The sequence below is a fragment of the Calidris pugnax genome, unplaced genomic scaffold (assembly GCF_001431845.1).
Source record: "Calidris pugnax isolate Ruff unplaced genomic scaffold, ASM143184v1 scaffold15, whole genome shotgun sequence".
NCBI lineage: Eukaryota > Metazoa > Chordata > Aves > Charadriiformes > Scolopacidae > Calidris > Calidris pugnax.
The window spans coordinates 4,107,675-4,134,865 of NW_015090774.1; the positions used below are offsets into that span (position 1 = coordinate 4,107,675).

The following is a 27,191-nucleotide window of genomic DNA, read 5'->3' on the forward strand; positions in this document are numbered from 1 at the left end:
TTTCCTTGGAAGTAGTGTTTCACAGACTTAAGTTTTCTTGTTCTCCTCTGCCTGTGTCAAGAAGGCATAAGGCTTTCTCAAAGCAAAGTACTAAAACCTGAGAAAAATTCTTCAGCCAAGGTCTCAGATAATATTACATAGAGTGAAAAATTTACTTATTTCATAGGTTACCAAAGATACAAAAGCTGTCCAGAATGGATGTCATCAGCAAGGGGAATACACATGTACGGCAAGGCTCCAGGATAACAAAATACCAAAACAAAACAGAGTAACCAGAAAAACCTAATCCCCATCATCTAACCCAAACCAAGATCAGCAATGTAAACAAAGAGTAACAAACTAGTATTTTGGAGGATGGGGATGAAATATCAAAATTGACGGAAGTCAAACTGAATTTCACTTTTTCATAGACACAAAAAGCAAAAGATTCAACTGAATAAATACCTCAGAAACAAAACAAGTCACCAGGGCCACTATATGGCAAGGAAAGAACGATGCTCAGGAGTAATATATCTATAACTCTGTAACAAAGTGAAATATCCTTCTTCAATATCGAAAATGTCATTAAATACAAAAAAATGGTGACAGCATTCAGCCCGAGTTCTGAAAGAACTGGTACGGCATATGAGATTGAGTAACAAGACTTGATGAAGCTATCATGTGAGAAGCTATAGCAGGTGACCGAAGAATAATAAACATATGAGAGACATGGGGGGAACAAACAATCCATTAGCCTGACCTAATAAAACCACAGAAAAGAAGAAAATGCAAGACAGAGATGGTATCAAGGAACAGAAACTTCTTAGCAGCGTGGGAGGTGGGAATAAGCTGTGCTTAAACAGTGCTGTAAGAAGAGGAAGTATCAGTTCAGAGAGGGACTACTGCTGGAATTCTCAATGATTGGATTAAGACTAAATTTAATAATGAATAATAATCTTAGCACAAATACAGTTGGCTGCAAATAGAGTGTTGGAAGGCATTGACAACAGATAGATCAGAATATTCTATGAGGAGGATGTGATAACATGATAATCACAGTGACAGAAATAGGATAAAATTCAGATCAAGATGCAGATCACGCTTCATTTCAAAAGCAGCAGTTTTGGACATCTACATTTAAAAAAAACCAAACTGCACAAGATACAGAGTGGCTACACAAGTTTCTACCTGTCCCACTGAAGTCTGGTTTATTCTGACAGGACAGACAGAAAGAACATGTGGCCACTGTAAGACATACATACAAGATAAGAGAAAGGAAGAGAGCTACTCAGCTTAACAAATGTTTAATACAAGAATCACATACACATTTAACCAAAAACATGGAAGTTCATGACAATTTGACTTCTGGGGCTGTAGATCAGCCTTCCAATTAAGAAATGCAGCAACAAAAGCTTTCTTTTCTTAAGAGCAAAACAGGAAGGTTATGTGAGGGTTCCCTGCACTGACAAATCAGAACAATCCTTCCAGTTCTACACTGATGAAAAGCGGCACCTCAGCCTGGAAGGTTGCTTTTTAGCAGTGCAATTCCCTCTGTTTCACTTGGGCTCTGACCACTGGCACCAAGAAAGCAAGGCCATCCTGGGCCACAGAGACTACCTTCTGTTAGAAAAAGCCACAGTTCGGATGATCTTATTTGTTACACAAAACTCAATTGAAACTAGTTTAAAAAAACCCTCATATTTCTCTAGTGATGAGAAAAACCTCAAGAAAAATTGAACACACCACCTAGGCAATTTATCTCTGCCACAGCTACTGACCCTGGGGCAAGTGGCAATTTTTTTCTGGAACTGTATCAGAAGATAACAACTGCATGTCAAAATACTTCAGTGATGACTGAGAAGGCATTTTAAACATTACTACTCCAGTGGAAGTTTCAGCAGAAAAAAAGATTTACAAACTGCACCCCTCAAATGTCTTTAAATAATGCCATTCTGGCTTCTTTTCCAGTGCAGAGAATCTAGCAAAAAAAAAAAAGTGGATGCTGTATTAGTATGTAATATTTTTATATACACACACACATATATATGTACACAGTTTCATTTACCAGCAAGAGCAACAGTGCTACAAAGAAAGCGGTCCTTCTTTCAGAGATTAGACTACCGAAGACAAAACTACACATTTAAGGATCCACCAAAAATAAATAAATATCTAAATATAATCTCAAAACTGAACGAGAAGACTAAGCTTGCCAAACCATGAGAGTGTCACCAAATAAAAGGCTGAGGTAGACAAGTCTACACTTAAGGAGAAGCCAGCACTTCTAATTAACACAAACTGAGTCTTGACACAGAGAACAAAGACTCTTTTCTCTACAGGAAGAATGCAGCTGTGTGTGTTGAGTGTCACTATGTAAATTTAATTCCAGGCAAACCAAACGAGAATAGTTTTGATTATGCAGTTGATGGTTACTAGTAGCTGAGTGCCTTCAAGGTTTATAGCTCCCTGGCTTGTTCCTGTGATATAATTATGACAATATATGAAGCTAAAGAACAGCTAATATTCTGGTACTGGGGGCATATCTACTCATTCCTAAATAGTCACTTCTTATAAGCAAGACAGAGCTTTAAAGATTTTTGTATTCTAGTAAGAACTACAAATTTTCATTTAGCAAATTTTCAGTGGTGTGAAAAACTAAGTAATTTATTCCATTTCAGGTGAGTAATAAACCTCCTTTCACTCCCAACCTTCTCTCAAAACATGCCATTTTTAGATGCAAGACTCTAACACTTACTTAAAAGACGATCTAGAGATAGGTGACCAAATTATACTAATCATCTCAGATGGCTGCTTTCTCCTGAGGGGATCAATTTTCACAGTAATTTTAACAATGTTCATATTTTCCTCAATAGATCTGTGTTACTTAATGAATGCTAGACGGGCTGTTGCTGCTATATAATCTTTGCTCACAAAAGTCTTTCTGATGTTTTGTCACATACCAAGTAATATAGCAGTATTAATACTTGCAACTAAATCATTTCTTGCATTCCACAGAGTTGCTTTTGTCTCGACTATTGTACAATCCATATGAGACAGGAAGTCTGGAACTTTATTACATTTCCTACTAATTTTGAAGCAAAGAGTTTTCTTGTTTCAAAGTAGCGAACACTGTTCCCCCCTTTAGGAGGGCCAAATATTTTAGTCTCAGATTGGTAAGACATGCATGCTTCTCCAGGTGACTAAGGCTAATCCATTAAGGAGGTACCTTCAATACCTCCACTTTTAGTTCTATGGCTGACTCCAGTGGGTAATATACTTCGTAAAGTAGTAGCCTCTGCCTCAACAAGTTTCAGTTAAATAAAAAACAAAACCCAACCCACAAAAAAAACCCCACAAAACAACTCATAAAAGAGTACAGATCATTGAATGACACTTCTTCAGACAAAAGTTTTCCTTATATTTCAGTGTTCAGTGCAATTTTAGTTAATGCAACACCAATCCCAGCAACTGATGGTTTACTTGTCCACATCTTGCTGCATCCACACAATAAGTACAAAATTCACATTGCACGTACTAGAACAACTGTTAGACCTGTTTCCTAAGAAGTCACACTATAGCAAGCATTACTTCTATTGAACTGGTCGCCGTGTGTTCTTTATCTCCCAATCCACAACGAATTAAGCCATGTGTATAGGACAATAATTGTTGAGGATGTCTCTACATAACATGTTCTAAAACTACTAATTACAGAAGGGAGGCATAAAGAGGAGAGGGAATGCTGCCTAATCCAACACTATATCAAGCATATAGAAAAAAGTTGACAAATATGCAAATAGTTCACATGCCTCACAAGTCAATAAAAGGGATTATTTCCTAACAACATACCTTTAGAATTACCAATGGACAAAGTTGCAGGTAAGATATGTAAAGATGTACTTTCATTCTACTAATGTCATAATCAACAATAGTTCTTTTGCCAGCTCATTGAAATGTGCCCAACAAGCAATAGCCACAGATTAGCAGAAATTAGTTCCACCCACACAACACACATCTAATATTCTCCATAATTTCTTTTCTTACAGTGCTAGAAATTCCAGTGATGAAGAGAGAATGTTTACATGAGTCTTATATTTTCAATTATTTTTAACTTGTTCATGATTGTATTTTAAGTGTTGAACGTTTCTAGAATTATATTAGGGAGAATTAAAATCTATACGGAGCATTTTGTTGCATTTCTTTGCAATGAGCTAATTTTAGATTTAAAAGCAATGCCTATCAAGCATTTTAAAGCTAAATGGGATATAGCTGATAATGCTTTTAGCAGTGACATTTTAACCCTTCTTCAGTCTACTGCATACTACTGAAAATAATTAATCTAACCTCTGGAAAAAAAAAAATCTATAGATTTGACATTGAATTAACGTCAACTTTTATTGCTGGGGATGCTATTGGGTGATCTTTATGACTTGAAATACCTTCTTTGGTATCACTTTCCATACTTCTCCCTTCCCAAATGCTACAATATGCATTCCTTACTTTCACACCATATAGAATATCAAATCAACATTATTCTTCCTTTAAAATTGTTTACATGCTGTATATAATAAGTCCATTCCTACAGGAACTTTTTCAGCATCTTAAATGTTTCTGCTGGGGACACACAACATACCAGTCATTCTCATTCAGCACTACACACCCCAGACTTTTCAAAAATTATATCAGCAACACAATTGTATATTAAGAAAAACTCCACACCAATGGTTTGCCCACATCACTTGGCAATGTCCCTTTAATATTAATACACAGAGAAGTAAAATTTTTTCATAAATTTGTTCAAGTATGTGGAACATGTAAAATGCATAAGAATCAATATGGACTTCATTAATGTTATATTTATTTATTTTCCAGCTTCATACAAACTGGATGTAGAAGCATAAACATAGTACATTTCTACCATTTTCAACAAAAATATAACCAATATGTACAATTATTGTATTAAAAATACAAAAGGGATACAGACTCCACCAATGTCTTTCTAAAAGACATACAGGTACAAGTAGTATCAAAAGTATGAGGAAATCACCAGTTAATTGTACATTCTGCACTTGACATCACAGAGCGAACTGAGATTAGCAGTCCTATGGTCTACAATTACTTAATGCTTATATAACATTTGTGCAACTTGTGATAGAGCTAGGATTTTGTATATCTATATGCACATGAGGTCCATAGCCTTGAGAATAAAACTGGCAAATAATGCATATTACATGTAAAATTACAAATGCATAATTGACAATGTGATATATAAGCAAATAGACAAAAGCTATGATTACAGGAGAGAGAATTAAATAAAGCACTGACATTTGTTTGATACAGTGAAAAAACACTGCAATTTGATCTTTAAAAGTTGAAGCTATTTACTTTTATCTACTGATCAATATGATCAGCTGAGTTCAATGGAAAAAAAAAAAAAATCCAAGACCAGCAGTTCCTCACATTTGAGTACTACTCGGATTGGCAGCCTTCACTTCTCCGGAGTCTGTGCAAAAACAACACAAAAATAGAGGGGAGGGTCATTTCAGTCATTATAGGGTTAATAGCAGCTGTGAGCAGGTGGTTGCTACACATTGGCCTTCTCTACACATGCAGTGTTCCATGAAGCCATTAACAGTTGTCACTATTTCTGCATTGCAAAGGCTGGCAAATCTAAACGTGTTATTTTTCATTACTGAAAGGCTCGTTTATCCCCTAATGCCAAAGTCAATAGATGGAGGTTATTAGATCAGTGTTAACAGCCGACACGAGCTGTGACATCCCAACGTGCCTTCACTGCAATGTTATCCAGTTAATTTTTCCTTTAATATAATTACTATATAGTAAAAAAAAAAAAATAAAAATAAAAATAATATATAACTTAAAGGTGGGGTTGCCATCTGTCTCATTAGAATGGGACACTTCCTTTGTTAGTATGCCATCCTGTATTCCACAAGGCACAGGTATGAGACACACAGTGTCCTCTTCCATTACCGGCCATTTGCAAGCACATGTTTCTGCATTTACACTAGACCCAGCTGAGGGTGCCATTAACGGCTGAGGGTGCCATTAACGCTAACATTTACAAAGTTTTGAAGATTCCAGGGAGGGGCACATTAACAGTGAAGCTGGAGATGGTCAAGGAAAGGCTGCAGCCCGTAACCTCTGCCTTCCCTTCTGCCCTGCTCAGCCATGTGATAGCAATATTCTTTCCAGGAGCTCAGGCTGGCAACCCTACTTACAGGTATGAAATAATACTGTAATTACTAAGCAGATGCAGGATTTGATCTCCGAAACGCAAACATACAAAATCGTAACAAAGGCATTGTAAACAAGCAAATAAGCACTGCTTCCTTGAAGGATTCCAATGCATTTTTCTCTTTGTAGGTTAAAGGCCAAATGTAATTTGACAACTAGCTTATCTCATTATCCCAATGAGACTAAGTGCTAGGATCGTGATTAAAATCTAAAAGGAAGATAATATTTTTTTTAAAAAAACAAACAAACAAACAACCCTTCCAGGCATAGGGAAGTGCAGCCAGAGTTAATCATCCTGATGTGATGATCTTGGAATTTGGAATGATACTGTGTGATGTGGCAGACAGCGACAGTGGTAGCTTGGAGATTGCTGCACTGTGCATTTCAAGCAACACAGTTTGAAAAGTGCCAGGGCGATTTCTTCACAGTATTTCACATGCAAGGGGAGAGGGGACAGAAGGGGGAGGGGCGGAGGAAGAAGCCCCATGCTGCTTTAAGGCAGGGAAGGAGGCAAATAGGTCCACCATCCTTTAACTATAGTTCCAAGGCTCCTATTCTAGGGACGTCTTCTTGTGCTCTCCTTTAAGGTGGCTCACTCTGGATCCAGAAAAGCCCAAGTCTTAGACAGCAGAGACTTGTTCATCTTCTGCAAACACAATAGGATAGGGGAAAATAGAATTTAGTTCATATAGAACAAGACTGCTACTGAGTGAAACAACCTGTACTGTGCTCATGTGTCTTCTATTTCGTTGTATTAGGCATATATTTTAAAAGAATCTAAGTATCTGTACATTTCGTGTCTCATGAGAAGTATTGTCATTTTGTTCTCAAATAAAATAAGACAATTGCTATAACTGGACTAGGTGCAATTCCTCAGCTTGAAGAACACCACAGCTACTCCTAGATATCCAATAGTTTCGTAGAGGCATTTTACATTTTTCCCTAAATATATCTGTGATTTATTTAAATTAAGATTGCATAAATATTGAGTGCAGCTTTAGTTCTCATTGGTAGAAACAATTAAAATTCTCTATCATGGTAATTCTCAAAGTTTGAGGCAATTTAATTAAGGCAGACTTCCGTGTATTCCATCATGTTCAACTGCAGAGTTCATCCTGCACGTAAGACCTTAGTAACTAAGCAGTTAGGGAGGGAAGGGGAACTTTAACTTTTCTATCATTAAGCATAACAAAGCATTATAATAAGTGATGATTTTGGCACTGTCTCACCAAAATTTTGAGCACCTAGCCCTAAAAATGCAATTCTGCTATGCTTGCACTCCACAGAAGAACCAGAAAGACTCTGTCTACATAGCCTTTCTGTCATTATTGTTGAGCTAAAGCACAAAGATGCAGACACACTTGGGAAGTGATGTAGCAAAAGAGTACTGGGCTTGTTATGTGAAGCAGTTGGTGTGGAAGACCCAGTGTCCACAGCGTAAGACTTTCAGGTAGAATGTGACTATCCAAATAAACCTGACCAACAATGCTCTATGGAGCAGAAGGGCAGGTATTCTATAGACCAGGATACTTTTTTGACCATTAAATATATGGCTAGTGCCAAACATTAGGTATGTTGGAAACTTTCAGGGCAGGTAGGACTGTACCTGGTGAACATAGGCACCTCCAGAGAAGGTGCCTAAGCCAACTGCTTGGTCGTCCAAGATTCAGGTGGACCTAGATTCCAAACTTTAAATTATATTTAGGATGAACTGAATTCCTCCCCTTCCAAAAAGTTAATAAAGAGCAAGTTTTGAAAGATGGAAGAAAGCTCAAATTATGGCAAGAATTTCTATGGCAGAACACATTTGCGTAATTTGCTTTGTGTCTGTGAAAGCATTGACCATTTTTGCATGCAGCACGCTCAAAATCTAACAATCAGAAATTTACCATCTTCCTCTGTGGAAAACCCTTGAGAGGGATAGTGAGCAAGACGTGGATCTGACTCATTTGGTTTATGCCACTGAGGTTTGTTCACAGGCCTGCTAGATGAATGGCCATGTGACTGCTGCTGCGGAGTTGATGTCCCATGAGTCTCACATGTCCGTGCCACCATTCTAGACCTCTGAAGTGCTATGTTGTAATCTGGAGGCTTTCTGGTTGGATGGGAGCCACCTTCTGCAAACTCAGCAATAGGTATTCCTACATAACCAGGAGGAGTTGGAGGTGGTTCCCGATATCGACCCTCTTTTCGTGCTGCAGGAAAAACAACAGATTATTATTAAAGATAGTAAGAGAAAAATCGGTCAAAGGAAAATAAACAGTGAAAGTTAAATAAACATCAACCAATTCAACAGCCCAGGAGAGGAAAATCTGAAGGACAAAAGTTAACTACCAAACGGCAGACAATAAGACCTTGAAAAATAAACCATGAAAGAAAGTGTAGAAGATACAACATATTCAGGATATAGCTATTTTCCAGGAGTGAAGCATTAGTCTAATAAAATTCACCACATTACATGGGGAACTTGTTCAAACTTAGCCACTGAAGCTATTCCATCAATTGTATAGAATAAAACCTACACTGATCAAAGTAACGTGGAAGACTTAAGAGTCCACAGAAGTGGCAAACATCAGGTATATGGACATCTCCCCAGGAGCATGACTATCTTAATCCTGAAGATGGGCTTTGTACCTAAGAGCTCATCTCTCTCGATTTTAGCATCTTGGCGATGAGGGAGGGGGCAGGGAGGAAAACACCTGATAAATTATTTCTTCCTACAAGTCTTACTAATTAATGAGACATAAACTACAATTCCAAAAGGTAAGGAAGAGAAGTGGGCTTCATCGTCATACTTTCTGTGTGCACTACTGCCTGCTGCTCTTACGGTTGTATTTTCTGCAAAATTAAAGCTTGAAATTATGCCCATAAGAACATGGATTAAATATGATTTTATATAGGAGATGGACCTCATTGAGATGTAACTGTTTACGTGACTAAAGCTTAACTCTGGGCATACTTAGAAGTTCTCTCTTGCAGAGAACTTCAAAGGAGGAAATAGCAATTTAGAATTTTAAGCACCTGCAGGAACACACAGCAGATAGGCATACTCTCTCTTTTGGACTTATGTACTTAAAGAAGTCCATTGGGGCTTTGATACTGAGCTCTTATTGTGGGTATAGTCCTTTAACATATGACCACGTAACTTACAGTACAAAGGCAAACACAGTCAGGATAAACCACTGTCACAGACAATTTACTCTCCACAGCTTGTCACACACTGTATATTCTGGCACAAGTGGCGATGACAACATCACCCTGCATTATGCAGCATGGAATTGAATGAAAGGGCAGTACAAGCTTAAAATGGACTGGTGCTACTAGGATGTGAGCTTTTATAGACTAAAAATGAAATCTTGTTATTATAACAAAACCAAATAGTTTCCAAGAGAATCTAAGTATTTTTCTCAGACACGTTGTTTTAACTGAGCAAACAAGCATGAAAGAAGTTTCTGAGAAATGTTATTCAAAGACTTCTGAAAAGTAACTTTGAGGCAGAAAAAATTATGTAGAAAAAAATCTATTGAAATGCTGCAAGAGATCAATGTCTATTTAGTCAAAGAACCATGTAAAAATAGTGGCTTCTGTTGGAGTGATATGCAGAGTTACATTTGCAGGATAATTAGTTCATAGTACTGAAGCACATGGAAGCGTGTGCTTGAATTTTCAGATCACTTTCACATTCCTATAAGTCTCTAAAAACATAGTGGAAAGCACTGCCTTGAGAGGCAAGTTTGGACCCGCTTTTTGTACATTTTGGTGGAAACCAAGGGCTTCAATGAGTAAAATTAAGACAGCTGCATGAATCGGAACCTGGAGTCCTGAACTGAACAACTTTCTCCTCTTCATAGTTCAGGGATTCAGATCTACACCCAAGCTTTGAGGCAATGGGACATTGCTAAGCAATATACTTGGGCAAAAAACGGAAAAGCAGTTTATCACAGTGGTCTCAGCATGACCTCAATCTGGCAGACTTTTTCAGCCGTATCAGTGCAAAACGGCTTTTAGATAGTTCTTCATATTAACCTGAAGAAAGGCAAAGTGAAGGGGAATGAAAGGAAAGAAATATCCAAAATTGCAGAGGTCTTGAATGGCCCAAGGACTGGGATGCGTAAAAGTATGAGAAAAATGTGAAGCGCTGCCAAACAGACCTTCAAATTAATTGATATATTATCTGATCTCTCTTTTGTTGAATGACTATAAATGTATTTCAGCTCTAATTTCTTAGGAACCTCTTCACTTTCAACAGTCCAAATAAACATCTCAGTTGGTACTTAAGCACAAAGTGACCCAATTTTCAGAAGTAAGAATATTCACAATCATCAGACAAGTCACAGAGATGTACAAAGTAAAAGGCTTCTAAAAAAATCAGGCCACTTATTAAGATATCTAAATATAGAACATGGAGCCTTACAGTGAAAAGAAATTCACATTTCAGGACACCTAAATACATCAACCTCTCAAAACACTGTCCAGCAGCTGAGCTAGTTTTTCTGATGTATGGCAGCCTCTCTTGAAACACAAAGAAGCTGCCAGAGCTGAGAATCAACAATAAGTGATATTTTCCCTAGCAATAAATGCACAGTTAAAGGGGAAAATTTTAGAGAGACTACAAAATGGCTTTGCTTTAAAAAAAAATAATCAAACCATACAAAAGAAAGTTTTAGAATGATACAAAAAAACCCCCAAAACTATAGGCAAATCAATTAAAATACTTCATGGTAAACAAAACTTAACTTACCAATAACCCCCTTTGTACTACTTGGTGATACTGCTATATGAGTGGGCACGGGAGCTGGCTTTGACTCCTCTGCTGGTACAGATGTTATGCTACTGGTTTCAGCTTCAATTGAAACATCCTTCCCACCCCTCCGCTTTATGGTACCTGTATCACCTTCTGAGTCCTCTCCCCAGTATCCTGTTGAGGATGCCCAGCTTGCTCTGGACTGTGCTTGATCAAGGCCCTCCCTACCTTGACTTTGCCTGCCATACTTTGTGCCATGATCGGGGAACATCAGCTGGTCCATATGACTGCCTGAGGCCCAGAGTCCTGCCCCATCGCCTGAACTATCGAAATGAGTGTGTCCAAAAGGCAGAGTCTCCCAGCTTCTCTGGTGCTGTATTGTTTGTATATTGTCATGAGAACCACTTGAACAAGAAGTCCAGCTACCACGGCCACTGTCAGCTGCATCAAGTGAAGCTCTGTCCCCCTGGTCCTGTGACAGTTCTTCTGTACTAGGAGAAGAAAGCACCGTTGCTCCAGCATACAGGCCTCTGGTCTCCGACAATGGTGCATATGAGCTAGACGCACATTGAAGAGGAGGAAAAAAAAAATAAATCCACTGTTGGAATTGTACATCATTTACAACACACACGAAGAACTCAACAGTCAAGAGAAAAGTGAACACACTGAAGGGTTGGACTAGATGACCTTTCAAAGTTCCCTTCCAACCCAAAACATTTTATGATTCTGTGACTGAAGGTTTTGATGCAAGTTATATTATTTGCATTAATGACTAATTCAATTTTGAGAACAGAACACTTTCCTTTCAAGCTCAGCCTCAACAACAAAAAAAACCCCAAAAACCCAAAAAACTAGTGGATAGATATCCTGACAAAACTTAACACTTCAGTGGTGTCATTTTAAAAGGTAAAATCTTAACTTTGTGACAGACCTTTAAGACAGGCAAATCACATTGACATAGATAAAGGGGAGCAAACTGATGAGTAGGGTTTCTACTGCTTTTCCAGCCATGTGAAGCGAAGGATCAGAAGTTAAAAACAGATTTTTAGCAGGAAGTGGCCGAAATTCAGGTTTAGGTTTCAGCTTTTCAGATTTTTCTTCTGCTTAGGAAATTTTGGAAGCAATTTTTCTAATATTTCTTGCAAATGGAAATGTATTTAAACCTTACTTTTAGCAACACATGCTACTTCGTAGAGTATGATCTCTGTAGCCTTTCGGTGATTAAGTGAGCCTGACACTATCACTTACATAGCAGCAGTGAAAACCGACAAAGTGTCACTTTTGCTTAGCAGCTACCCGAGCTCCTGGGATTTGTCCTTCCAGGGCAGCTTGCTATGCAGACAGGAACCCTTTTCCTCCAAATATTTAAGACATCTGATTAAAGAGTTTGCACAGCCTGGGATTCCCAAAGCTGAAGTACACCAGTTTTGGAACAGGCCTGCCATCCACAGACCCTGCAGGATTAAAAGCCCTGAAACCATTCAGGGGACTGAAGCATCCAAATAACAGCTCAGAAAAGTAAGTGGAGACTAAATAGGAGCCAGAGCTCCAATTATTTTCAGACCAAGGCTCACTGCTAGAGATTTAGAGAACTCCTTACAGCACTAGCTTCCTCACCATTGCAGAAGTTAATTACCTAGAAAATTATGTAGAAAACCAGCAGCCTAATGTGAATTTTAGCTTCTGATTATTGTTGACTAGGAGAGATATTTGGGGTAAAATATTTTTGGGTTAGATAAACATACACTTTTCTATGAAACAGACTGGAAAATTACTAGCTATTTCTCTTCTCAGCTTGATCACTGAATAATTGTATGAATAATTTCTCATCTAATTCAGTTAATTCCCCATCTAGAAAACAGGCTAGGATACTAGTCTGCCATAAAGAGGATAATCTACATCACTACTAAATACTCAGATAATAAAGTCTATTAAGGTGAAGTCTTACTGCTGTAGACCTCATCTCACATTCAGGAGTGCATAACCTTTTCTTGTCAGAAAGTGGAGCATTAACAGCATCGAAATAGTGGTTTTTAAGAGCAGAGGAGAAAAAAAAATATTTGAGAGACATACAGGGAAAGTTACATAAAGAAATATACATATACATGTCACATACACACTACATGAAACTATAATGTAAGCAAGCAGAAATAAAATGCTTACCCTAAGCTGTATTGATCTGGTTCAATCATGATTCTTCTATCAATCCTTCCCACACCAAGATTTGTCTCCACAATGCTGACAGAATGCCTCTGTCTCCTCTCATCATGCAGGGAGACCGGCATAGAGTCAAAAGAGGAATTGCTGACAATACTTGATCTGGAAGAAATTTCACTGTGACCAGAATCGGAGAAGTTATCCACCGTGCCACTAGGAGCCAAAGTATAGCCTGCAAAGGGAACGCCATGTTAATCAAACTCTCCGAGAAGCTCAGTTATTGCCAGGCAGCCAGCAACATTTACTACTGCTACCACAGCAAATCAAAACTACTGTTAAGTTTTATTCACAGAAGCAGCACTGCAAAAGACAGAAAGATGCGTAGCAGAACTGTATAATACTGTGTATTCTGTCTTTTAATAAGAGGTTTAAGATTGTGAGAACATGCGCTTCTCATTTAGAAATGAGCTGCTCACCTTATTCCTTCTCTGTTGTCCTCCCCCAAATTATTTTCAATGCATCAGCATATTTGTACCTTTGTGTTATGAAATCTCACTTCTCAAAAAACTGCCTGTACATAAACACTATCTTCAAGCTTGGAAGGAAAGAGACATCCTGGACAAGATTACTGCTTAAAGTAATCCAACAGACCCTCTCACACAGTTTTTTCTGTTCTGCAAAGCTACTCTTCAGAGATGAACAACAGATACAACATGAAGCACAGATGTTTGGGCTGATTGCTTATTACATATCTTGGATGAGGCAGGGCCAGATTTTCAAGCTTTCTTTCTGGTACTTGGCAAACTAATTACATTCCAAATAGCATTTATTACCAGAATTACACTGCCGTTTGGAGGTAGCATTGACACCACCAGACTGAGATAAAATCTGTAAACCATGCCAGGAGGCAAATTCAGCTTTTGTTTTAGTATTAAACAAAGTTCTGCTGAATGCTCTTGCCAGCTAAGTTAAAGATCATTAAACAGTGTACACCCACAAGTAACTGCAGTTTTTATTTTTTGTTTTCAGTCTACACCTAAATGTCAAGATGGCTTCAACTGACCTATCCTAATTCGCTTACTGAGAACACGAAATTGATGCTGCCATTTTTGTCTGAAAGAACATCCTGTTAGAACCATATTCTAGTGACATGGTTTAGTGATTTTTTTGATCAGAGTTAGGTTAATGGTTGGACTAGATGATCTTAAAGGTCCCTTCCAAGCTAGACAATTCTATGATTCTATGTTGCTATCAAAGCAAAGATATTTTAAAAAAATAATAATTTATAATCATGTTTATGATTTGTGTTTTGTAAAAATAAAGTACTTTTCCCACTATGAGTCAAGAATCCCACAGAATCCCAATTCCTTTTTCAAGAAATGCACAGGCCTGACCATATTTATATAAATTCACTGCTAATGTAGTATTTGGGAAAAATCATTATGATAGCTTACAAGGACTCGAGGTGATAAGCTAAGTATTCTCTATATAGCATCCTCCTCCATCTGACCTTAGTAAATATCACTTCAATGGAGATTTTGGATAGACATTAGTACTTCCTCGCCATATTCATCTCTTCCTTTTCAGATCTCTACTTATTCAATGGAATTATTTTTCCCTCTTTTGTTTCCATAAGCCCTGCCTATCCCAGAGGTCCTTGGTGAATTGTTGTTCTGTTACTGTTCTCGCTTCCAAGAAGATAGGAGGAACTGATTGAGTCCATTAGTCTGGAGCCATAAGGCCTCAACTGATCAGCGCTGCCACCTACCACGTAAAGAAAAACATTTAGCTATCCCATTTGATGAAAGCGTAGAAACAGTGATACATAAATTTCAAACCCTTATCATCCTTGTGCAGATTAGGGAAAGTTATGGCTAGAGGGAAGGCTCCAACACACTCATCTCTTTAGCGTTCTGAATTTCTGTTACGGGGACTCAACCCCAAAATATATATTTTATCATGATTCTACATTATCTAACTGTTAAACTGAACTTTTATGATATTCTGAAGAGAGAATGAGTTAGAAGCTATCATATTTCCAAAGGAACGTTTTTTGTTGTTTGTTTAAACTACAGGAAAATGCCTCTATTCTCTGTTTTGTCAATTCATAACCAGAACAAGTATACTGAAAAAATCCAAACAGGCTTGAAAAACAAATATCTGTTTCAAGTCCTAAATTCACTCTAAAAACCCAACCCTATGAAGTCACTTAAACAGAACTCAGTCGAAAAAGCTTCAATGTGTAATACCATTCTTCAAATATCCATATGCAATGTTTGAATAATTAATCAGGCTGCTAGTAAAACGTTGTGTATTAATGATTTGAATCCCAAATATCTTAAAACTGCCTGTCATGCATAGGTCACATTCCATCCAAATGTGTGACACAGCAAATAATTCCTCTAATAGGCTAGTGTGCTTAATGCTGTACAAAGATTTTAAGTGTCAATCTGCACATCCTTCCACTGACAGGAAACATTGAAGACGGGAATAGTTTTTGTCAGAAGCAGCTGCAGTGAATGACCTACTGCATCAAATCTTGCATCAGATCAGAGTATCTTTCCCGTTTTTTGCCAACAAGAGGGCTTTCAGGTATCCCTGAAATGAGGTTCCCAGGTATCCTTTCATTTATCCCACTGTGCACTACACTTCCTGCCCTCTTGCTGACCATGTGACAAAAACAGGAGCAGCAACAGTTTATGCTGAGTGTCCAAGCTCTCTCTCAGAAGTTTCCAAAGTATATAAGCTTCAGGAAACAGGATGAGAAATATTGCACATCTAATACCTTTCCTTGGAGAGCTCTGTGGTGAAGTGGGAGGAGAAGACAGCTGTGAAGATGCACTTGAGACTGTGTCTTCAGATTGCTTCTTGTGACGATCCAAACTTCCTTCTTCAGATAATGAAAGAATTTTCTTTAAAGCTTGTGGGGAGTTAATGCCTGTAAATAAGAATTAATGTAGGCAGATGTAAAGTCCAGTATAAATACTGTTTTCTGTTTCATAATGCATTTATAGAGCAGACACCATACAGCAATAAACCTTAATTTTTTTTTCCCTGTACATTTGTGAATTTTTGACACTACATTAAATGAAGCAAAACATTAAAACCTACTCCCATTTAAAATATAGCACTTTATTTCTGCATACTAGTGAAGCTCGGTGTTTCATTCTGGCCACCTAAGATAAATGCTTTGTCACAGAAAAGACAGTACAGATTTGGTGTTGCAGAATACTGCCTATGCATTGTATAAATCAAGGATATACATAGTAATGGTAAGTGAGAAACTTGAACTAAAGTTACGGTGTATCCACACACATGCAAATCTCTCTTCTAATAGGAACTGAAACTGTTCTCCTGTTTCTTTTCTATCCAGAATACCCTAGAAGTTCAAAGAAAGCTGGAAAGAAGATGAATAAAATGAGGCTTACAAAACAAGGCCATCCTGCAGCTGCTTTTCTCCCTTTCATTTTTGAGAACCATTTCTGCAACAGCTTATTTTAGGAAACTGAAGAGTAAAAACATCCTGAAGATGATGTATGATGTAAAGATCTAGGGCATCAAGAATTGCTTTTCTCAGGCAACATTTATCCATCTTTCTCTTCCTCTCCCCTCAAAAATCCACTCTGGGACAGTCTCAAAAGTGAAGATGGAGCTTCTCTGACAGTTTTGCCAACGTCTGTGGTAAAGGTTATTTTCAAGCAGTCTACAGATCTTATCTTTGATCTGTTGGATCACAATGCTGCTATCAATAATTTACAGCTGCTTCATCAACATAACCTAGTCAGTTTTCAGAAACTTTCCCACCATGAGCAAAAATGCAGTCTATGGCGCTTCAAAGTCCTTTTAAGATTAAAATTTAATGGTAAAATCAACAAGAACTAGATAAATATTGAATTGTTTCTTGCTCATTTTACTGTCTTTAATGTTTCACTAGCAGCCTAAGCTGTACACAAGTAAAACTAATAAAAAGCAAAACCAGAATTAAGGTCTTGTGAAATAGCCATCATGCAATAGAAAGGGCCAGTTATGCTATATATACTTATTAGGAATATTAATATATTTCAAGTCATATGTAAGGAGTTCTTTAATAATTCATATATGTTACGTACACATGCTGGGACCCAGATCTGGAAATGAGATTAGAAGAAATTCCTATAGTCCGTTATCTGTCTGAGCAACACGCAGGCAGCAACGACTGAATAACAACAGGGAGTAGAAGCCAAAGGGACAATTCTCAAACGTGAAACTTCAGGCCTACATTTCTCACAGGACTACCGGTTTGAATAGGCCTGAATTCCATATTAAATGTTCAACTTTTGAAAAAACACCAAAACTTCTGAGGCATCTCAGATGGGTCACTCAAAAACTCCAAGTCACTCATCCTTTTGGAAAAGTTAAGCCAAGATCCCAGGGCAGATACTCAGAAACGTTCATTCTTTCCAGCTCCTAGTAACAGGTAAATACTTCTACTGATTGAAATGGCAGGATGCTTTCCTAGATTTCTTTCTTTGCGTTTCTAGAGAAGATAATTATGCATACACACTGCATGAACTGGCATAACTTGCATGTAATGCTAACAGAAATGTGTGTCTGACTCTTATTTGATTAAAAACTTCTCCCTGACATAAGCAAACAAACTGGAGAGTATTAAACTGACTGCTTCGTTGTTCCGCTTACCGAATGGTGGGAGGTCTTTGACTGGCACCTTCTTGCGAGAGGGATACAGAGATACAGCAGGGACCTGCAATGCTTGGTTTACTTTATGTTGCTGCTGCTGCTGCACTTTCTGCTGGATGCCTGCCCGGGGAGCCACCGGTGACGTCTCGGACTTTCCAGATCGCTTGTCTCCTGTATTCTTCGGCACTTTGCAAGGAATGGGAGAACACACAGAATGACTTCTAGCTAAAAATATCATGGGAGTTTTAATCTGAGCAGTGCAAAGCCCTCCAATTAATAATTAAAAGGTGCTCAAATACTTCTCTACCTTTAGATAGAAAAGATGAATAGGAAAAGAGGGGAGATTTAACTTCCTTTAAAGTATGTACATTATCCAAGAACATATCCTTTTTTCTTAAAATAAAACTCTCATAGATGACTATGGTTATAGTTATCAATAACATGACCAGGAGGTATACTGGGTTATCGTAAGGACTACAACTGGTTTTGAATGGATATATAATTAATTTTTTGCTACCCTGAAGGAAGGGAAGGGCATAAGATACAGAATTCCCTCAAATCAAAATGAAACCAATATCCAGCATACAGTCACCCTCTGCTGCAGCCAGGTGCTTCTGAAACACCTGGACATAAGTAAATCTCCTTTTCCCTCTCAAGGTTAAGATATCAGGATGACAAACCGTATTCACGCCAACAGCCTGAATACATCAGAACAGTAGAGAAACTTTTGGTTCCTCCATACCCTTTGTATGGAAAAATCTAAAGAACCCCTGTGCATTTCAGCATGACGTCATCTGAAATCCTTACCTCCTATATAAATGCCATGTCTCTATATTGTTAATCTGCAAGATTATTTCCTTAAGATTCATTGATTCAGTACTTGGAAATGACTAGACGCACTATTTTTCACCTCACTGCCACTGCGTAACAAATGACAATGCTCACGTGTGTTGGTGGCTGGCTCACACTGCAGAGACAGTGTCTGGAGGCTCTCTTCATCCATTTCCAGGTCCAAGTTTGAGAGATACTGCTTTACCTTCCGTGCCATTTGAGCATCTTCATACAGTTTTTTAGCATTAAGGAAGGAGCTGCGACGGACCCGCTTTTTGTGACCCCCTGTTTGCGCAACATCCAGCACCGCTGCGTTCGTACTGCCCTGGCTGAGAGACCTGGAATGAGGGGGAGGCAGGAGAGGGAAGAGAAAGGGGGAAAGTATGACTTAGTCCAATGTTGTATCACTTGAGAAACATGAAATGTGCAAAAGATTGCATGAATGTCAGTCTATGGTCAAAGCTTACATGCCTCATTCCAGTAAGTCAAACAGCTATAACAGATAGAAAGATGAGGGTCAGGAAATCTTTTTTACTTGGTTTCAGGCACTATTTTAATTGCACAAGTATTTTAACCTATTCTGCTCCAACTATGCAATATCACTTCACACATCTAGAAAAGCATTCAAGCTAGCTCTCTCACGTAAGCCAGCTACTGAGAAGACTGGAGCATTAGGAAAAGCTCATGCAGTAAGGCAATGCTGACAGAAGTCTACAGTTGAGGTTCAAATTTAAATACATACACAGGAAGTGTTTTGGAAGCTGTCTGAATACTTTTTAAATCAGACCGTATGCAAAATGTACAGGTCAGTTTTAGGGAATAGAACTTCCTTGTCACTTGCTAGGTTGAAGACAGCTTTTTGTTAAATAAAATGATCAGCTAGCTCATGATGAAAAAAAATGTCATGCACATTTTAAGGTATGTATGTCTATATGAAAGCTACGAATTGCTCCTGAATTGTTAAGAGTAAAATGATGGCTGACTTGTAATATGGAAATAAGTTAATTTAGCAGATATTGCTAAGTTTTAATTTTCGTATTTGATTGTGATAATTGCTTATTAGGCATGAGGAAATTAACAGCAATTTTCAGCTGTTGCAACCTTGCCGTTTTATAATTTCTCTTTTTCTGAAAGTCACTTCTTTTGGCAATTCGAATTTGAAATGGGGGAGAAGATGACCACACTGTTATCTACAACCACTTATAAATAATTCACAATTTTTGTGTTTTAACCTCAAAAGGCAAAAGCACTCCTGGATTAAAATGTGTTGTCAGTAAAAAAGGGTTAATAAAAGAAAGTCAAAGCACCAGAAAATTAAAGATAGCACGAAGGAAACAATGCAAATGGTAAGGGAAGAATGAATGTTGGTGTGTGTTGTCTCCAACCACTTACCCCAAACTCCTCCATTTCTTCTTCCTGCAAGTGAGAGCCAGGAAGAGTAAAGCATGGGTTTAAGAAGAGACAGAGAAAGAACACGAGCTCAGAAAGAAAAAGACCAGACCTCAGGACAAGCAGTTCTGGAAGCCCACAAACATTAAAAAAGAGCCTTGACTCGGGCACACAGCCAGGTATTACAAACTCTTCTAGCTCAAATTAAGAAAAAGAGTATGCAATAAGCTGGTCTACCATGAAGCCAAAAAGCATTCACTCCACGTTTTCTAGCATCACTAGCTGACACCACTTCAGATACATTCCCACGTCTACTAAATCAAAACAATAAGGCTGGCACACATCAACATTTCGGACAGACTAATACACATATGTTCAGACACTATCTACTCCTCCCTCCCATTAATGGAATCTCTTTTTTATGAGGTATCTGGCAACTAAGGAATAATATAAAACATTTTAATATATTTTCATAAGTACAAAATGTAACGATTTCATCAGTTTTACACCACATACTTTTGGTAAATTGTTAACAGCAAACAAAAACCTCATACTACTTCAAACCAACAAGTGGCACTTGAAATGCACCGCTTGCTGACACCTAGCCTTCTCTCAGCTGGGAAAACTTTTCCCTAGTACAGCACGCTTACCTTGTTCTAAACATTAAAGCAGGATCCATGTTCACGGATGCCATGCGACCAACATGGCGTATCTCCTTCGCAATCATTCTCAGCTTCTCAAAATTGACCAAGCCTTCTACTTTTGAATCATTTCCTACAACCAACAACAACATCAGTTATTAGGTAGCAAAGTTTGTCTTCCTTAGCTGGTAAAAGATGATGTACTTCTGCTTTTACCTTCATGAAGGAACGTAAGGTCTTTTTTGATAACAGGAAACAGGGGGATAATGGGGGGCTGCAGGTTTTGGCTGTTAAGGACATTACGGTATTTTGCCATATTCCTAGATGGATCAAACAAGTCCTGTAGATCTTGAAACAGTTTCTCGTACTTGCTTGGAAGCTTTTCCCAAGTAGTTCGGAGCCTTGCAACTGGTGCCAAATTCAGGCCACTTGAAACAAACAAAAACAATGCAAAAAAGTTCAAGAAGAATAGAAAGAAACAAAAAAAAATCCTAGAAAAGACCATGTTAAATTTTCTACGGGAGCCAGAATGCTTTGTTGTGTCTAGATCAAATTGATATAGCAGACTTTATATATTTCAGGTTTGGTATCTAGAATCTTAAACTTCATTCCAGTTATTGCTAGCAGGCAGGTTGATTTTATTTCTCCTTGAGGTCAGCTGAAGTAGCTGAGTTAAATCTTTAATTTATCTCAGAGGTCCTGGCTGATTATCAGTGTGGATCCTTGACTTGGGAACTTGCCGAGTTTGATGGAACAGTATTCAAAACCTTCAGAAAAAGTGTCACATTCATCTGTTGATTGAATGTGACATGGGTTTTTGCTAGAGACAGCAATAAAGATGTCATTTTAATGCAACTTACTCAAGCTTTTTTATGAGAGACAATATTTAGGGATTTTCATTTTTATTTGGTTATGTTCTTCCTGCTTAACTTGGGAGACTCTAAAGGAAATATGAATGTTTTAAAAAATGTGTATAAACACACACATTAAAGTTTCCTGTCTTATTTTTCATTCCAAAACTAAGAAAGGTTTTCTGTCCGAGATTTTCAGTACTTTTAAAATTCTTATTAATAGATCTTTATTTACAGATTATTATATGGCTTCGTAATACACTACTGACTATTATCAGAGTTCCATCCAAGAAACTGCTTATACAGAGGCAACATATCATGGCTCAGCGAATTCAAGATACTGGGAACTACGCATAAAATGATGAGCTCCCTTTGGGAAATTAACCCATTCATTTATGACAATGTTATAATTTTTCTTCATATGACTGCAATTTCCTTTGGTCTTTGTTTTTGAATAAGTGCAGTAGTTTCTCTAGTGCCACGTTCACCAATGACCCTTGCCTCACTGTCTCGAGCAATAAGTACATAGTAGTAGCTTTCTAAAGAATATTTCAGCAAAAGTTTCAATGTCAAATTCAGATTACTGGAAAATGCCCTCCTTATTGGATTGCCAAGTGTTGATGTTAACAGTATTCATTGATTTACTCTATTATATAATTAAAAAAAAAAAGTATTTAAGTAAGACTTTGCTTTTTACTTAGAAGTAATATTATTAAGGTACAATACCTAATGATGGCAAACATTGAGTTGAAGTTCTTGCATTCTCTGCAGTGCAGTGCTATCTTAATGAAATGCTTAATGATCTTCATCCTTTTCAACTGGTTGGTTTCTCTTAGAATCTCAGAAGCCACCCAAAATGTTTCTTGATTTATCACCTCTTCAAACTTTTTTAGATTAGTGCAACCTGTTTTTGATTTGAGTTTAAACAAGTCATCTATGTATTCCGTGGGTTCAATATTACGGAATAGTTCAAAGTTTCTCATGGAGAGTTGGGTAGCCACCTCAACAGTACTGAGCTGTAGCAGGGAAATTTGACTTTCTCGTAGTAACTCTTGAGCATCTTCATCTGAACAAAGAGTTTCTGTTTCCATGTTGTTCTTCAGGTAGTACCTGTAAAAACAAAATTCAAAAAGACACTTGATAAGATATACTCAAATACTAGCGGAAGTTACAGTAACAATCCTGTTGGAATCACAGAATACATTGAAATTCACCAGGCTTAAATATCAATTAGAAGTTGCATAAGGAACAATTCATTGTAAAGAAACACAATGTTAATAATTAAATAATGCTCCTATTAACAGAATTTTGACCTAATAAACTGGCTTCATCAGCTTTAGCTCACAGTCTCCAGTCTCACCTGCCACTCAGCTGTATCCTATCAGCAAGCTTGGATAACTGATCAGGAAGCCTCCTTTGCTTGATGACACCCTCAGGTGTGACAGAGACTTCACACAGTGAATACGCGTCAGGGGTCGTGGTGAGAGCGAACTCCCTGATGGCCTGGATGACCACTTCTTTCGCTGTTGTGTCCTTACTGATCATGATGTAGCGACTTTGCTGGTCTGCCTTGAAAACCCTCAGAACTTGATCTGGTAAGTCTGGAAAAGAAAATTGCATGCTAAGTGTGCAATTTAATAAAGCGGAAAAAAAAATAATGGTACAAGAACAATATCAGTTACATTGAGCCTAATTACTAGTGCTACCAGGTTTTTTTTATTATTTTTTCACATCTCTCCTTATAAAATAGTTGCCTTTTTTAAATGAAAGACTAGTTCTGTTAACAATCAGGAAAAGCCGCCAGTATAGGCTATGGATGGGGCAAGCCACAAAAACACATTAACATTTCCAAAATTCGGACAAACTAACTAATGAGCAGTCTGATTTGCACAGGTGTTGAGTCCTTGTAAATTCCATTTAAGTCTGAGAAAAATCAAGGATACTCAACAACGCTGCCCTGTACACTGACATATAAGACGTTTAAGCAAATTTGGTAATAAGAGAGTCAATCTTCCTAAGGATGTTTTTAAGAAAGCAGACTCATTTACCCAAGTCTGACATGCAACCATAGGACCACACGCAAAGTGAAGACGTACCTATAAGTAGCTAGGAAGATGCATGTATAATGGCCAGCACGCATGTATACACAAATAAACTGCTGTAGTATTAATGCATCCAGGTATTTAATTACCAAAAATACTCTATCCTTGATACATTTAAATCACAATAATAAATGTTTAAATAACAAACTGAAAACTTGCCCTGTATTTCTCTGTGCCATTGTTTTAGTAATTAAGAACCAAAGAACACAGAGATGGAAAAAGACTTCACAAATCTTCAAATTCTAAATGTATTATTGCTTGAAGTGACGGGTGACAGAAAACTTACAATGAACACCTACAAGGTGGCTGTTTTTAGGAAATCTGGAAAATATTTCCATAAGCTTATTAATGGATTGAAATCTAGACCTGTAAATCAACTGAAGTTCAATTGTTATCATTATATTATAAAATAAACGGGGGGAAAAAAAGGGCTAAAATTGTACAGCTATCCACCACTGACTTTTTTTAATATAAGGTACCTTTAACTGACAAGATAAAGCACTTTCAATTAATTTAATATCTTCCCTCTGTTAAAAATAACCTTTTCTAGTTGTGTGTAGCATGACATCTGGTCATTTTTCTCTCTTTAATGAATATCTTTCTTAACAATTTTTTATTTTTATTTTTATTTTAGATCATAAAGGCCATACAAACAAGAAAACAGATAAATAGATAATAATAGAAAGCCTTCAGAATCTACAGGCAAGAAATGATCACTATTTAAAAAAAACTGGAAAAAGAGGTGCCAGATGAAAACATTCTCTTTGACACAACCACAGCCTTTTTTGACAAGACCTCAATGTGCATAACATGCATTCAAGTTACTACAGAAAGATCTATTCAGCAAGAAATCTTGTGACAAAAGACCAAAAATTAATGTCTTACTACTGCTGCTGTTTGTCTACAAAATAATCATTTGGAAACCATCAAGATAAATCTCTCTGCCACAAAGGCTCTTTAGACTTAAATATATGAGCTTACAAATTTCATGAAACTAAGCCCCTAACTTTTAAGATCACAGTAACATTTCTGCAGCTTGAGAGCCACTAGTACTGAAAGACTTTGGAACTGAATGATTACATCATCGGTTACACGTAACAGGCATCAGTACTGGCCAGTTTTTAGCCACTTCTAAGCACTTGAGTCAAATGTACAAATACCTTATAACTAGCAAGGCAATTTTGCCTTTTATCACTAAGTCTGTATTGACCCGTCTTCCTTCAGTAATTAATTCAAGAGGGATATGGAGCAGTGCCTAATTTCTACGTTTTTTTTGACATCTTGAGAAAGGCAGATGGCAACGACACAGACTTTCAGAGACGTTATTAAAAACCAGAGTGCTCTCTAGGTCTTCTTGCCTCTTGCTGTTACAGAAATACTTGTGGCTCAGAGACGTGCTATGAAGACATGAAGATGCTGTAAACAATACCAAGGTGAAAACTCGCTTAACACTCCCGAGAAGCTGATGTTTTGTGCAAGGAGAAAATAACCTGCTCTGCTGGCTCATTCCAGTCATATGAAAAAATGCAGAGAACAGCAAATAGAAAACTATCATCTTTGCACTGCATTTTACCGTGCAGTTTCTCGGGCCGCATACCTATCAGAGCTGGTAACAAAAGCACCACACAGAATACAGAGGAGTCTGCCAGCAATTGAAATGATTACAGCTATAGCAATAGCAGCAAGTAATTCAGGACAATAATTTTAAAATAAAACAGCACTTGAGGAGAATTGTAATCACCCCTGCTTCACTCCTTTTCAAAAAAGGAAACCGGAGCAGCAGGCTGAAGAAAGCAATGCTATATGATAGGAATAGTCCCTTAGAAAGCTTGCGGGAGAAAAAAAAAGAGCCAGTGACTGGCAGCTCATCATTACTGTATTATTTTGAATTCCAATCGAATAGCTAAGACAGCACAAGAGAAGAGAAATCAAAGTGCTATTGACTATTTGAACATTTAAAAATAAACCTTAACAAGGATATTTGAAAAAGCCTGTGCAAATCAGAAGAGAAACTAAAAGGACTCCTTGCAGATTTCAAGCTTAAAAAAAAGTATGTTCTCATTTTCTCCTCAAAGACTACCTTCCAAAACAGCAAGTTGTTTTATTTTCTATCCTGAGGGATATTCTCCAAAGCCTCAAAGGATGGCTGTTCTACCACTTTTCCACGTTTTTCTTTCTTCTCCAGTGCATTCAATTTCTTGCAAGCTGCCTCCATCTCCATTTTTAATTTAGTCCAAGGTAATAAAAGAAATTAAAACTGCAGGCTTTAGTTTTTTCCAAGTCTTAAAGTATATAGAGGTATAATTCAACTCTTCTGTCTACAATGCAACCAACCCTATAGCCCCTAAGGTATATGTTTTTTATTTCAGTTCCCCTTTCCCCTCCTTCCCACACAGGGAAATTTACACCTGTAAATGACTTTAAAAATATTCAGTGTGTGGATATTTGGGCAAATTTTAAGCACAGAAAAATGAGTTGTGTTTTGGGTTTTTTTCAAATGAAAAAGCACTAATTACTTAATATATTTTCTATAAAGAAAACGGAAAAGCTGCTATAATGCTGAAGCAATGGCTTTACATCATTATTTATCTTGTTTCCTCAAAGCAAAAGGCAAATAGTAGAACATTATTCATTTATTAAACTTCTCTGAAGTCTATCTGTGGCTGAAGGATCTTCAAACCTGTAATGGCTTTCCTTCTCAATTAAAGGAGCTTCTTTGAGCTGTGTGAGACAGTGATGCCCACAGCTCTGGAAGGTACCCAACCGCTGTGCTCAGCATTAGGGACACATTAATTACCTAGAACCATCTGTTCTAGATGAATGGCAGGCTGGCGAATGTAATCTTCACCCACTTAGAGATACAATGCTGATGAAAAATTTGGCTCTTATTGATAAGGAATATCTTCAAAGTGTTCGACATTAGTCGTTAGATAAAATACAAAAAAACCCCGCAATTTTCCTAGTCTCTCAGAAGCAATCTTACACACTGGGACAAAAATCACACACCACCTTCTTATAGTCTTCTCTATCCCCCAAAAACCTGAGGTGAAGCAGTCTCACAGTTTCAAGTGCGAAGATCACACTAATTCGGACAGTATGTAGGCTAATGTTTAAGCACTGCCCTTTTAGGGAAGATTTGAAATCCCTCAAGCTTAGGAGGGTGCTGCATTTTTGGTTCTACTTTTGAGAAATACTCTAAAGATTAGACTAAAATAACCAAGTGTCTGCAAAGCTACAGTCACCATAACCTCCTCCAGCAGCTACATTTTAATAGTGAAGATTTGGATACTTAACTCAGAGAAGGTTTCCCACTAAGAACCTTCCTGCAGCCAGATAAGAGCCCAAATCTCAGCCCCGCCAGGAGCTCTGATTAAACCCTTCTCATAAGATAAGGCCCTCAAGTTTTTCATATTCTCCTCCCTTTTCCCCCTCACTTGCCCCCATGCTTTGTTCCTCTCTGCTAAATGTGTTCATTTTTAAAGTGTTTCAGAATGGGCTTTTAAATCACTTTATATATGAAGAATTCAGCATACAACTGTAGGGCAGAGTGACTTAGAGGGAACTTGGAAGC

At 37.7% G+C, this 27,191-nt stretch overlaps 1 protein-coding gene across 5 annotated transcripts in view; it reads right to left on the minus strand.

Annotated features, from left to right (window-relative positions):
* Positions 1 to 4,708: 4,708 nt before the first annotated feature.
* RAPGEF2 (Rap guanine nucleotide exchange factor 2) overlaps positions 4,709 to 27,191 on the minus strand; it is a 201,933-nt gene continuing 179,450 nt past the window's right edge. For all 5 annotated transcript variants that reach the window (XM_014944711.1, XM_014944719.1, XM_014944726.1 and 2 more), the window contains 12 exons: positions 22,879 to 23,119; positions 22,245 to 22,628; positions 20,884 to 21,095; positions 20,677 to 20,800; positions 20,030 to 20,053; positions 18,752 to 18,975; positions 17,807 to 17,992; positions 15,915 to 16,067; positions 13,136 to 13,361; positions 10,970 to 11,529; positions 8,118 to 8,423; positions 4,709 to 6,874 (listed from right to left, as the gene is read on the minus strand). In XM_014944711.1, coding sequence (XP_014800197.1) covers positions 6,849 to 6,874; positions 8,118 to 8,423; positions 10,970 to 11,529; positions 13,136 to 13,361; positions 15,915 to 16,067; positions 17,807 to 17,992; positions 18,752 to 18,975; positions 20,030 to 20,053; positions 20,677 to 20,800; positions 20,884 to 21,095; positions 22,245 to 22,628; positions 22,879 to 23,119 — 2,666 coding nt within the window. In that variant the 3' untranslated portion in view covers positions 4,709 to 6,848. The remainder of the gene's footprint in view (positions 6,875 to 8,117; positions 8,424 to 10,969; positions 11,530 to 13,135; positions 13,362 to 15,914; positions 16,068 to 17,806; positions 17,993 to 18,751; positions 18,976 to 20,029; positions 20,054 to 20,676; positions 20,801 to 20,883; positions 21,096 to 22,244; positions 22,629 to 22,878; positions 23,120 to 27,191) is intronic.